This window comes from Lampetra planeri, chromosome 24 (genome assembly GCF_965212315.1).
Source record: "Lampetra planeri chromosome 24, kcLamPlan1.2.h2, whole genome shotgun sequence".
NCBI classification, from domain to species: domain Eukaryota; kingdom Metazoa; phylum Chordata; class Hyperoartia; order Petromyzontiformes; family Petromyzontidae; genus Lampetra; species Lampetra planeri.
In genome coordinates, this window is record NC_136130.1 from 5,461,115 (window position 1) to 5,472,558 (window position 11,444).

Here is an 11,444-nt window from a genome sequence, read left to right on the forward strand (position 1 = left end):
TGTACGTGGGTGCGAGCGTATGTCCTTGTATATGGGAGCTCGCTCACAGCACTTGCCCCAACAGTCTGTTAAAGGCTACACGGGGGGTCTTTGTCTCCTGCCTCGAGTGTGCGTGTGCGTGTATGTAGCGTATAAACACACACACATTGCATCAAATCTCTAAACGAGTCTATCGTTAATTACACTGGCCACGTGCATCACGGCAGGTGTAACCGTTCACGAGCACCCTCGAAATTGTGTCGTGTCAACGTGTGGTTAAAGTAGAGGCGAATGTGGGGCTCACATAGACTAAGCGGTGAATATAAATACACAAATTTCAGTTGTACTATATGAAAAAAAAATTAAGATAGCTTGCACGTCAAGCGTTGGGTGACTGCGAGCAGAGGACGTATCAAATTGTTCACACTCGGCGGAGCTTGCGTATTTATTTTGAACCGGATTAAACTGTGAGCGCGTGTTGTTTGGTAATATATTTATATTTGTAGTCGTCTCCGTTCTGAACGACCGCGGTTGAATGAAACGGATTGTTTCGTGAAACCGCTGCGTTGCTAGTAAGGAAGAGCATCTGATATTGCCCACTCGTTTGAGGCCAGTCCATCATGAATGCATCGTCGCAGGCAAACGCAACAACCCAACGCTTTCGCCAATAACACTGCCCCTAATTCGAAAATGTATACGATACAATGGCTCGGAAATGAATTGAATTAGTCGTCTCGAGCCAGGATGACATTTTCAAATCGAAATACAGAATGGTTTGCTGTTATTTTAATTGGATACTCTGCAGCGCGATGTTTTGATGTTTCTCTACAAGTCATCAGACGTATTGTGATGTGGCTGATAAGAAAATTAAGATCATAATCAGACATTAAGGAATGTCATTATTTTTTGGAGCGGTGGTACAGTGGTTAGCGCACTGCGCTGACATCAGTAGCGAGTGACAGCATAAACGGCCGGCCCGATCTTCTTTCACGCCTTCACCAACTCGCACTGACCAACGTGGTGAAGTATGTTCAAGAGCATCCTTGACCGACGTGACGTAGGGGAGGCCTTCATACAGCAGCGGAAAGAGAATGTCTGGACTAGGCATGACACGCGTGAAAATCCGTAATTAACGTTTTCAAATATTTCCGGAGAATATTCAAATGGAGGCTTGTAACGTAAGGCCTGTGACCCATGAGATATTTTGAGATGAAAAAAAAAAGTCTCTGCATCTCTGTTATTTAAAAACGTCTTCCAATTTTATTTTAGTTATCTCATTCGATGGGATCTTGCATTAGACCAGTTATAGTTGCCAATGGAAATATGAAGCAAAAATGTCATCGCAAATTTTTATTGCAACACCACACTGCAAAAACCTGCGAACCGCCAGTGGCAGGAATCAAACCGTGATGGTGGCTGATTGCGAATGCGCCCACATGAAACACAAACGCGGTGTGTGTGTATTTTGTACACTACATGGATATATTAATAAACACGTAAGATGATATACATATGTATGAATGTTGTATATATATACACCATGGTTTCTATAAAAAAAAAGGCTCGTCGGCCGAAACGTCTCACTATTCCTTTCGTCTCAAAGACAGTAAACAAAGCTGATATTATGTTTAATTAGCCTGTATGTATCGTGTACGTACATTGTGGATGTATATATGCATGTATATGTACGATATCTGCATATGCAAATGTTAATATACTGCACAGACAGTATATACAGGGTTTTAAATGTTGGATAGATTATTCAATATTATTATGGTTATTACGTTGTCCACACATATCGCTGCCGTAGAGTTCATAATTATTGTTATCGTTATATGCAAACATCATTCACCAACTCTGACCAGCGTGGTGAAGTATGGTGAAGTAACCCCCCTCGCCCATCACTGGATTCGCATGCTGCACTACGAATTCGGCGACTCGAGTTCGATTCCAGCTCAGACAATCGTCACACAGGTGACGGCACACCAGTGACGATTATCTGAACTGGTTCTGGGCCACCTCTAGGTCGACTCAGTTTCAAATGAGTATCCGATGCGTGCGTAAAACTGGGGAGACAAAGGCGGCCGGGCGTCGTAATGGCCACCCACCCCCTCGTGTGCCGTGGCGATCCTAATAGGTGCTCGCTAACAGAACTTACCCCAACAGTATGTTAAGGCTACACGGGGGACCATTGTCTTTGTATGTATATAGCCAAACTCGTTATAAGTGAAGATGATCCGGCACTTACGGATTCACTCACTCACCGGTTGATCAGTCTCCTCATAGTCGCTCTCATATCGCTACTGTCACGGCTACCGTTCTCGTGAAATGTACTCATCGATTGGCCGTGCCCACACGTATCGGTCTATCAGACTGACGGTCTCGTCTCATGCACGACCACGCTGTGTCTGCCTGTGTTTAGCCACCACCAACAACACTGCAGGTCGCAGGACTTCAAGTAACATTGCACAATCCAAAAGCAACGTACTTACACGTTTACCCTTTTCACAATTTCGTGTTTGTGTTGCTTGCCGCTCGGCGATTTGGGCTTTTTTTAACTCCCCCACCCCCCAATCCACACATTCTACTTTCGCTTTCGCTCTCATTGGAAGGACAACGTTTGCGGATAAATGAACTTAAATCACACACCATGAAATGAATGGAGATGACCAGTCGCATATTGTACAGCGAAATATACTTTTTTTTATTGTGCTGCAGTCAGTACGTCTTTTTTTAAATTTCCATTAACTTCAGTTATTGCAATGACCTAACCGAAAATATTTCTTGAGATTTAGAAATAAGAAAAAGTGTATTTTATATGAAAAAAAACCGAAGGCCCGATTCTACATCAATCGCTTCATGCTAATAACGCGATGGTCAACGTAACGCAATTCGAACAACCGTGGGTAACGTATCGTTATAAAACCCGTGGCGGTGTGTTGAGTTCAAAACAGCTCAGCAAATTCAACGTATGTATATAGCGCGTAGCATTTCACAAATAGCATAGTCGTAGTATCTGTATAATTTACATTGTATTTACAGCACGCCTTTGGAGTACGTAGTTTGTTGCTTGCTAAATAAAACCAAACTTGCCCTTGCCCTCCCCCGCCCAAAAAATAAAATATTATAAAATCGTTGTTATCGTTTAAATAATAATAATACAGTCGTTGTTATCATTTTATAACGAATTCGTGCACTTGACGTTCATAAAACTACAACGGAATGGGAACGGCTACGGAGGAATTTAACCATTCAAAAAACATAACAAATCAACCTCTTTTGCGTATCTTCACGTACACAATCCGACGTGTGCTTTTTTGTTTGAATCCATCGACTCATTGGCACGTTGGGATGACTCTATCGAGTATTGCGACGACTTAAATACGCATTACGCCCGCTTCTCGAGATGCCAGCACAACACGTGCGATGCACGGGGCCTCCGTCAATCCACTGCTGGATGAAGGCCCTCCACCCCGCCACCACGCGCCGTGTTCTCTGGTTCACGGCCGGTGGCTCGCTTGCTCGATCAAAACACCTTTTACCGCACGACGTCGCCTTCGCTTTGTTGCGCACCGAAATGTCGCCAATTAATTGACTTTAAGTCCAGAAAGGCCAATATCGGTCCGTAGACTATGCAGTGCGGTGTTTAATATTAATTGATTTAGGTGAAGATACGTAACAGGAATGTGATTTCGTTAACATTTTTTTTTTCGCCAGACATTTTTTTTTTGCCAGCGAAGAAGACTGGTTCCACTATGGGAACCTCATTTGCCAGTAAAAATATGATAATTGGTTCTTTATTGTTGCCAGATAGAAGGGTAAAGAACCAATTATCAAGACTGGTTCCGTTAGAAAATAAATGTACCAATTCGGGATACAATTCGTATTCAGGAAAACGGTCGCGTTTGCGCTGTGCGGCTTTCCGATGTCTTCCGGATGTAACGCGCATTGTACCGCGTGGTGTCCGACGTTTTACTCTGCGTGCTGGGAGCTTCGCGAGGAACTGAACGTCGCTGGCTCAATTAATACATACGCATACTATGTATGCGATGTTGGGAGAATACGCCAAGCGGCTCGCGAGCGCTTTCTGAAAAATCTCTCCCAGCACCTGAAGCGGAACGTCGGACAATGTTTTCGAACCGTTCGCCACGCGGCACCAAACGGTAAAACCACAAAAACGTCGGAGAGCTGCGTTAAATATTCCTGCAACAGTGTGAGATTTCGGGAGAGTGTACAAACTGGACGAACGCAAGGTCAAATATAAGAAGACAACAACAACAACAGCATAAAATCACACTCAGCGGGCGTCAGAATCAATCGATGGTTTGATAAGGGAGTCCACGGGCCAAAGGGGAAACTGAAATTGGTGTCACCTGCAGTGATTGCCCATGTATCGTGGTGGTGGTAGCGCACACTTATTTACACGCGACGATGGTTTTCTTATGACGCTGTTATTGCTGCTGCTGATGATGGTGCTGATTTGTTGTTGTTATGATGATGCAGGAGTTGACGAACAGGTAAGCGGACTTGTTGATGTATATGTAAAATAAACTACGAGAAGGCGACTGCGTGCGGCGCGGCTGCTGCTGATGAGAATGCGAACGATGGTGCTGATGAAGTAAGAATTTACGATTTGAAAGCAGAATTGTTGATGGAGATTTAAAATAAAAACTCAACGCGTCTCTCGGCTCGAACGAGCTCCGAGTCGGCATTCATCATCGCTCTGCCATTGGTGGAAATTCCACGTTACTATGACTGGGGTTAGTCATCCATAGGACAACTTGTAATAAAAGTGAATTAATGTGACGACCGTTTTCAAATTAGTATAGGTTACGAATAGTATATATTTTTTAGTTATATCTATATATTTATTATTTACATTTACGCCTCGGAGGCCAGCGTTTGTGGACACGTTAGAGATCGGAGACACTCCACAGACCCGCCGCCGATGGGCCGCGAGCCGGCCAGACGACGGTGCGGCAAGTGGGTTCGACAACCCATCTGTGCGAACACCATGGATGTTGTCCCGGTGGAGTATGAACCCCTCCTGATATATTTGCCTCGATATCTCAACGAGCCTTTTTTTACACGAGTGAGCCAATAAATAAGTAAACAAAAGGCAGCACATTTGCGTTCAGTCGAAAAACAAACAAACAAAACGCCACCGTCGCAATTAACCCCTCCCCGAAACGCGACACGCGCGGCTTTGTATTAACACAGCCGCGCAACACGTGGAGTAACTCAATTTGAACGCCCATAGATTAACTCAGATGCGCGTCCGTAGACGAACTCAGCTGTCCGCAGACTCGAACAGTAGCGGGGTTGGTTGCGAGTTACCACTTGATGATCGCGTTTGCGCTGGTGACCGGCGTGGCCTGCAAGTGTCCCGGGATGAGGCCGCTGCCGTGAACCGAGAGGCTCGCGGGCCCCAGACCCAGCGACAGAGTGCCCGGCGGCAGGTCTGCGTGATGGGCCACTCTGCCCGAAGGCTGCACGCCGCACAGCCTCTGCTGCTGATGATGATGCTGCTGCTGCTGATGATGCTGCTGCTGCTGATGATGATGCTGAACCTGCGCGGCGAACGCCACGTGCGCCGCGCTTGGAGACACGGCGGCGGCGGCGCTACTGGTCGCCGCGATGATGCTCTCGATGCTGAACGAGGGTCGGTTCACCCCGACAGACGCGGCCGCTGCAGCCGCTGCAGCCGCGACGGCCACCGCAGCCGTCGCCGCTTGCTCCGACTTACGACCGCCGCCACCGCCGCCACCGAACGAATCTCCGGCGCCGCGATCGAGCGCAGCCGCCGCCGCAGCAGCAGCCGCCGCCGCCGACCCCAACTGCATCTGCAAGGCGGACCCCAGCTGCGCGTTGAACGCCTTGTTGAGGCTCAGCTCACCCGCCTGCAGCAGTGGCACCGCCGGCGGCAGCAGGGCCCCCACGGGGGACACGTAGGGCGAGTACTGGTGGTGCAACGCCACGGGGTGAGCGTAGCCGTGCGGCCCGGCGTGCAGACCGTAGGCGCGGCCGTAGGGAGACGCACCGAGTCCGTAGGCGCCGAGGCCGTGCATCATAAAGGCCGCCTGCTCGCGAAGATGCTCGGGCGGCTGACGCTTGAAGCGCTTGCGTCGGCGCAGGAAGGAGCCGTTGTCGAACATGTCTTCGGACGCCGGGTCGAGGGTCCAGTAGTTGCCCTTGCCCGGGTTGCCCGGCTCGCGCGGGATCTTCACGAAGCAGTCGTTGAGCGACAGATTGTGTCGGATCGAGTTCTGCCACGCGGGGAACTTCTCGCGGTAGTAGGGGAAGCGGTTGCTGATGAAGTCGCAGATGCCGCTCAGCGTCAGCTTCTTCTGCGGGCTCTGCAGGATGGACATGGTGATGAGCGCGATGTACGAGTAGGGCGGCTTCACCAACGCGGCTTTGGGTTTCGCCGAACCGGCCGTGACGCCAACAGCACCGGGGACGGCTGTCGTGCCGATACCCCCGCCGCCGCTGCTGCTGCTGCTACTGCTGCTGCTGCTGCACCCGGCGGCTGCTGCTGCCGCTGCCGTCTTAACGTCAACGACGCCGCTGACGTCTGAAGCCGAGCTCGCCTCGACCCGTCCCATTCCGGCCACCACGTCGCGGATGTCTTCGGCGCGAAGTTGCCCATCCCGCGCGGGGTTCCGCGAAATCGCTCGCCTCTCATCGTCGTCCTCCTCTTCCTCCTCCTCCTCGTCTTCCTCCTCTTCCTCCTCCTCTCCCACCACGTCGATGTCCGCGTCGTCGGCGAGATGCAGCACGGTATGCGCAGACATCCCGCATCCAACGCCACCACCGACACCACCACCACCACCAACTCCTCCACCACCAACAACTCCTCCACCACCACCAACAACTCCACCGCCGCCGCCGCTACAACTGCTCGTGGAGCCGGAGAGCGTCATGTGTCCACAAATATATATATTTCCGATCTCCCTCCAAATTACGAAGCAGCACACCACCACCGCCGCCGCCACCACCCCACCCTCCCTCTCCCTTCCAACCCCAACAGAGAGAAGAAGAAAAAAAAAGGTTGGGAGATTTTAGCCTCACGTCGGCTCGCCACGAGGGTGGATAAACACGGAGTCGGGTTACATTCGCGACGCGGCGCGGGCGCTGATGGCACCAGCAGCGCTATCCGCGTGCTGATGCGCGCAAAGTTTACTGTGGCACAGCAGCGCTTTCGTTCCCTGTCTCTGGCTCGCTTCCTTCTTACTGCCCCTCCTCCTCCTGCTCTTGCGCGCTCTTCTCGTTATCTTACGGATTTCTCTTGCGCTCTTCACCACCACCACCACCACCCGCTTCACTTTCTCTCGCGCTCTGCCCGACTCGCCTCTCACTCGCTCGGACAAAACGGTGCCCTGTCTGCCCGTCGGCTCGCCGCCTTCACGCGCGGTGCTTGGCTTTGTCGTGGCGGCACTTGCACGTTGTCAAATCGACTGCCCAGTGTGGCGAATATTTGCAGAAGCGGAGGGAGGGAGCGCACGAGAGAGAGAGAGAGAATGTCTGAGTGAGAGTCAGATCGAGAGAGAGAGAGATAATGTGTGAGTGAGAGTCAGAGCGAGAGAGAGAGAGAGAATGTGTGAGTGAGAGTCAGAGCGAGAGAGAGAGAGAGTAAAGTGTGGAAAGGAGAAGGAAGGAAAGGCGAGTTGGGTGGTGGTAGGGGTGGGGGGGAGGAGGAGGAGGGATGGTTATAGAGGGGGCGGGGGTACAGGATGATGGCAGGATAAAAGAGGTTAGCAAAAGTGATCGTGTTGTTGTTGGTGGTGGTAGTAGAAGTAGTATAAGTAGTAGCAACGAAGCCGGTTACGTGGTGGTGGTGGTGCTGGTGGTAACGGCGTTAAAAAGACGTCGCTCACGGCTTTGACCAGCGGCGGCTCGGTTTTGAGAAACGACGGCGCGACGCGAACCCCTCTCCGCTGCCTTTCACGGCGCCGAAAGCAGCCAAGCGGCAGGCGCGATCTTCATCACGGAGCTCTGTTTATTTTGGGTCTCGCCACGTGACGATCTCGTCAAACTCTCAGCGCCGCGGCCACCGCGCGCAACCACCACGACGCGTCTGCGCAGCAGCTAGTCGCGCTCATGCGAACCGGCCCCCTGCGAGTTGTGCATCACCCGTTTAGCATTAAAATGGGGAGCACATTTAGCGAGTAGGCGGAAGGATAAACATGCCACCCACAGCCTCGTATACCACCCTATACAAAGGACATCCACCCCCACCACCACCTCCCATCGACCATCCAACCCAATACAACCACCACCACTCCCCAATGCTTACCCCCCCCCCCCCCACACGGCCACCCCCACACCCCACCCTTCCAATTCTGATGTCTCTCAGCACTCGCCTATTGGCGGCTGAGTATACAGCAACAAATCGGTCCATTGTCCTGGCGCGTTGATGTGTGGCATGCGACACGCGCGTTCATTCTCTGACTGATGATGATGATGTCGTCGTAGTCGTCGATTGGAGGAATAGCGACGTTTTATTGTTATGATGTTCGATGATGATTGTGATGATGATGATGATGATATGCGGTCAAAGGATTCGAGAAGACGCCGAGTGAATCTTTAGGGGGGTTCGATGACACACGCGTTCATTCTCTTACTGATGATGATGACAATGTTGTTGTCGTTCGGAGGAATAGCGACGTTGTATAGTTATTATGTTAGATAATGGTGATGATGGTGATGTGCGGTCAAAGGCGTCAGGGAGATATAAAGTGAATCTTGGGGGGGGGGGGGGATGAGGAACGGTGGGCAGTTGTCCGCTCAGATGTTCCATTCTTTGTGCAATGAAGAATGTGACTGCAGTGAATGAGGACCATTGCACGAAACGTCGCCTATAATAAGAATAATATCGGGTTTGTTTTTCTCCCTTCTTTTTAAAGCCGCAGTGTCGTTGACGAGCGTGTCTGAGTGTATGATGTTGTTGCGCCGCTACCAGCAGCAGCAGCATCATCGTCAGACAATGCGTTACTTTGTGGAGGGAATCGAACGTTTGTGTGCAAGACACCCGCGGCGTTCATGCGATTTGTTGATCTCTTCAATCGCAGTCCACGGCTTCCGCCGTCGCGTTGTTATCTACGACTCGAGTGAATTAAGTCCAAGTGCCTTTGATTTGCTCCCAAGGGTGATGCCGTTTCGACAGTTACCCGGCATTTGTTGTTAGTTCGTTTGTTCACACGTAGCGTGCCAAATAACTGGGCAATGATGGCGTTCGCGGGGTGGTTTGCGCCTACTTACACACAATCTGGTGGTGAGGGTTGCATTCGTGGGATGATGACAACAGCTGTGTGCCTCGACACAATGCCGTGGTTGCTGCCCTTCGATGATTTCGTCCATGGCAACAGGTATCGCGAGGTCATTTATGAGTGGACTGGATAATAGGAAATTTAGCTCGAGAGGGTGGCGGTAATGGTTGGGGATATGCAATCCAGTGCTGCGGCTGGAAGCCGGGTATATCGTGGCGGTTGGAATAAAATAAAGACCAAAGCCGCAGCAGCTTACAGCAACAACGCAGACGCATCTGTCAATATCGCAGAGAGCGAATACAGCGTGGGACCTTCAGGAACGTAGCCACAAGTGACACCACGTTGTTCCTCAACGGTGGTAGACGGAAACGCAGGTGAATAAACACGTGCATTTAAAAAAAAACAGTGCGAGTGTCACGTGAAATGGTTAGGTGCCGGATGCACGCACCTCTGATAGTCAGCCCCAACATTCTGGAACGATATCCCTCTGCACATTCGCAGCATCACCTCAATCGCCTCCTTCAAGAGAGACTTAAAAACTCACCTCTACAATCATGCTTTTGAGCGACTCTGAGCTTGGCTCCGCGCCTCTGAGTTGCGGCCACTACGTCTGCAAATTTGCGCGCGTTACAAATTGAACTATTATTATTATTATAAATTAAACGCCGATGCATTTGCTATAAAATACGGATTCTGTGCAGCGCGGTTTAATTGTTTGCACCCTACACTTTCAATGCAGAGATCGACGGTTTTATAGATGTAACAAACAAATATCTACTCAATGAGGATTTCCAAATAGCAATCGCCCCCCCCCACCCATTCCCCGTCTTGACAGACAAATGCCCCCTCTTGTTAGGATAGGTGCCGAGTCTCCTTATGCCACACAGGGGCAGCTGCCGCTTTGGCCGTGGGGTGCCCTTCGAATTGTTTGAGATGCAATGTGATGGAAGGCGGCTTTGAATTGCTGCGGAGGCAATGCAGTGAAATATAGTATAAACGTAACGTATTATTATTATAGACTGTATTATATACTGTATAAGCCTAATTCAAAAATTATTGGGCTCAAAAGGGTAACGGTTCGGCCTTATAACTGCTCACTCAAGCCTCTGCTGGCGAAAGGGTCACCACTAGAGGCCGCTATCAATTGGTATTTGGTCTACTCTTCCACGTCGACCGGCCGTGTCGCGTGACCTTACCTTAGTATTCTGTAGAGATGCAGTGCTTTAGTTACTCTTTAGTTTAAAAACGTGCATACAACTGGTCCAGCCGTGAGCATGCTTGTACCTACGTTTCAACGATTGGTCCAGCTGTTTTAAAATATGAGTTTGGATTCATTTGAATCACAGTGTAACGTGTGTACACAGTGTAAGCGTATTCTCTTGTTGAGGTTTTACTCAAATACACTTTTTCATTTACCCCAGACACATTTGAAGAGACTCACTCGGATACTAAACATTATTGGTATTAGCCGTAGTCGGGTTTCGAACCCATGTAGTTGAGATAATTGTGCGTTACGTAAACTCGTGTGACGCACACAAGTACAAAAACAACGGTATATACTTAACTGGCTTTTGGGATAAGTGATGTACGAGTAGGCGGCACACGAGGGGGTGGGTGGCCAACACCACGCCCGGCCGCCTTTGTCTCTCTACAGTGGTGATGTTTACACAGTGCACCAGGCACTCATTTGGGGCCGAGTCAATCTAGGGGAGGCCTAGGACCCGCTCAGATAATCGTCACCACCGTGAGCGGGGATCGAACCCGGGTGGTTGGGTTCGTGGCGCAGTGTGCTCACCACTACACTACCGCTACCCTAAACTATAGCAATAATTACCCCCGCACACAGGCAGAAATAAAAACGAGGGAGAAAACAATGACCACGATCAAATAAAAGTACCCCGATCAAACTTCGCTCAATCCGTGGTCGCAGTCAAGTCTAAAGGATAGTACCACGCGATGGAACAATGGATGGGGGGTGGAGTGGGGGGGGGAGTGGGGGGGTCGGTAGAACAATCCACACGGGAGACAATCCTTCCTGTAGGACATCGTGCCGCAGGCGGACACAAAGCGAAGGGCTGCGGGCGTGTTTGCCCGCCGCGTTAGCGAGATTAAGGTGCCGGCCTTCTAAATGGTGAAAGCATTTTAACCCGACCGCTCTCGTATCATGACAATGAGTAGGAAATGACTTGAACACAG

General features: G+C 50.3%; 1 protein-coding gene across 1 annotated transcript; it reads right to left on the reverse strand.

Annotated features, from left to right (window-relative positions):
* Positions 1-5,312: 5,312 nt before the first annotated feature.
* LOC144726837 (forkhead box protein D3-like) lies at positions 5,313-6,584 on the reverse strand. The gene is made up of 2 exons (XM_078605792.1): positions 5,550-6,584; positions 5,313-5,468 (listed from the first exon to the last, which is right to left on the reverse strand). Exons 1-2 carry the CDS (start codon positions 6,582-6,584, stop codon positions 5,313-5,315), a joined length of 1,191 nt encoding a protein of 396 aa, XP_078461918.1.
* Between the last annotated feature and the right edge of the window lie 4,860 nt (positions 6,585-11,444).

What these genes read in the sequence shown, in the direction of transcription:
- LOC144726837 (XM_078605792.1), bottom strand. Translation starts at nt 6,584, where the DNA reads ATGGGACGGGTCGAGGCGAGCTCGGCTTCAGACGTCAGCGGCGTCGTT. An exon ending in ACGTGGCGTTCGCCGCGCAG is followed by an intron (nt 5,469 to 5,549) that starts GTTCAGCATCAT and finishes TGCGGCGTGCAG; the next exon opens with CCTTCGGGCAGAGTGGCCCA.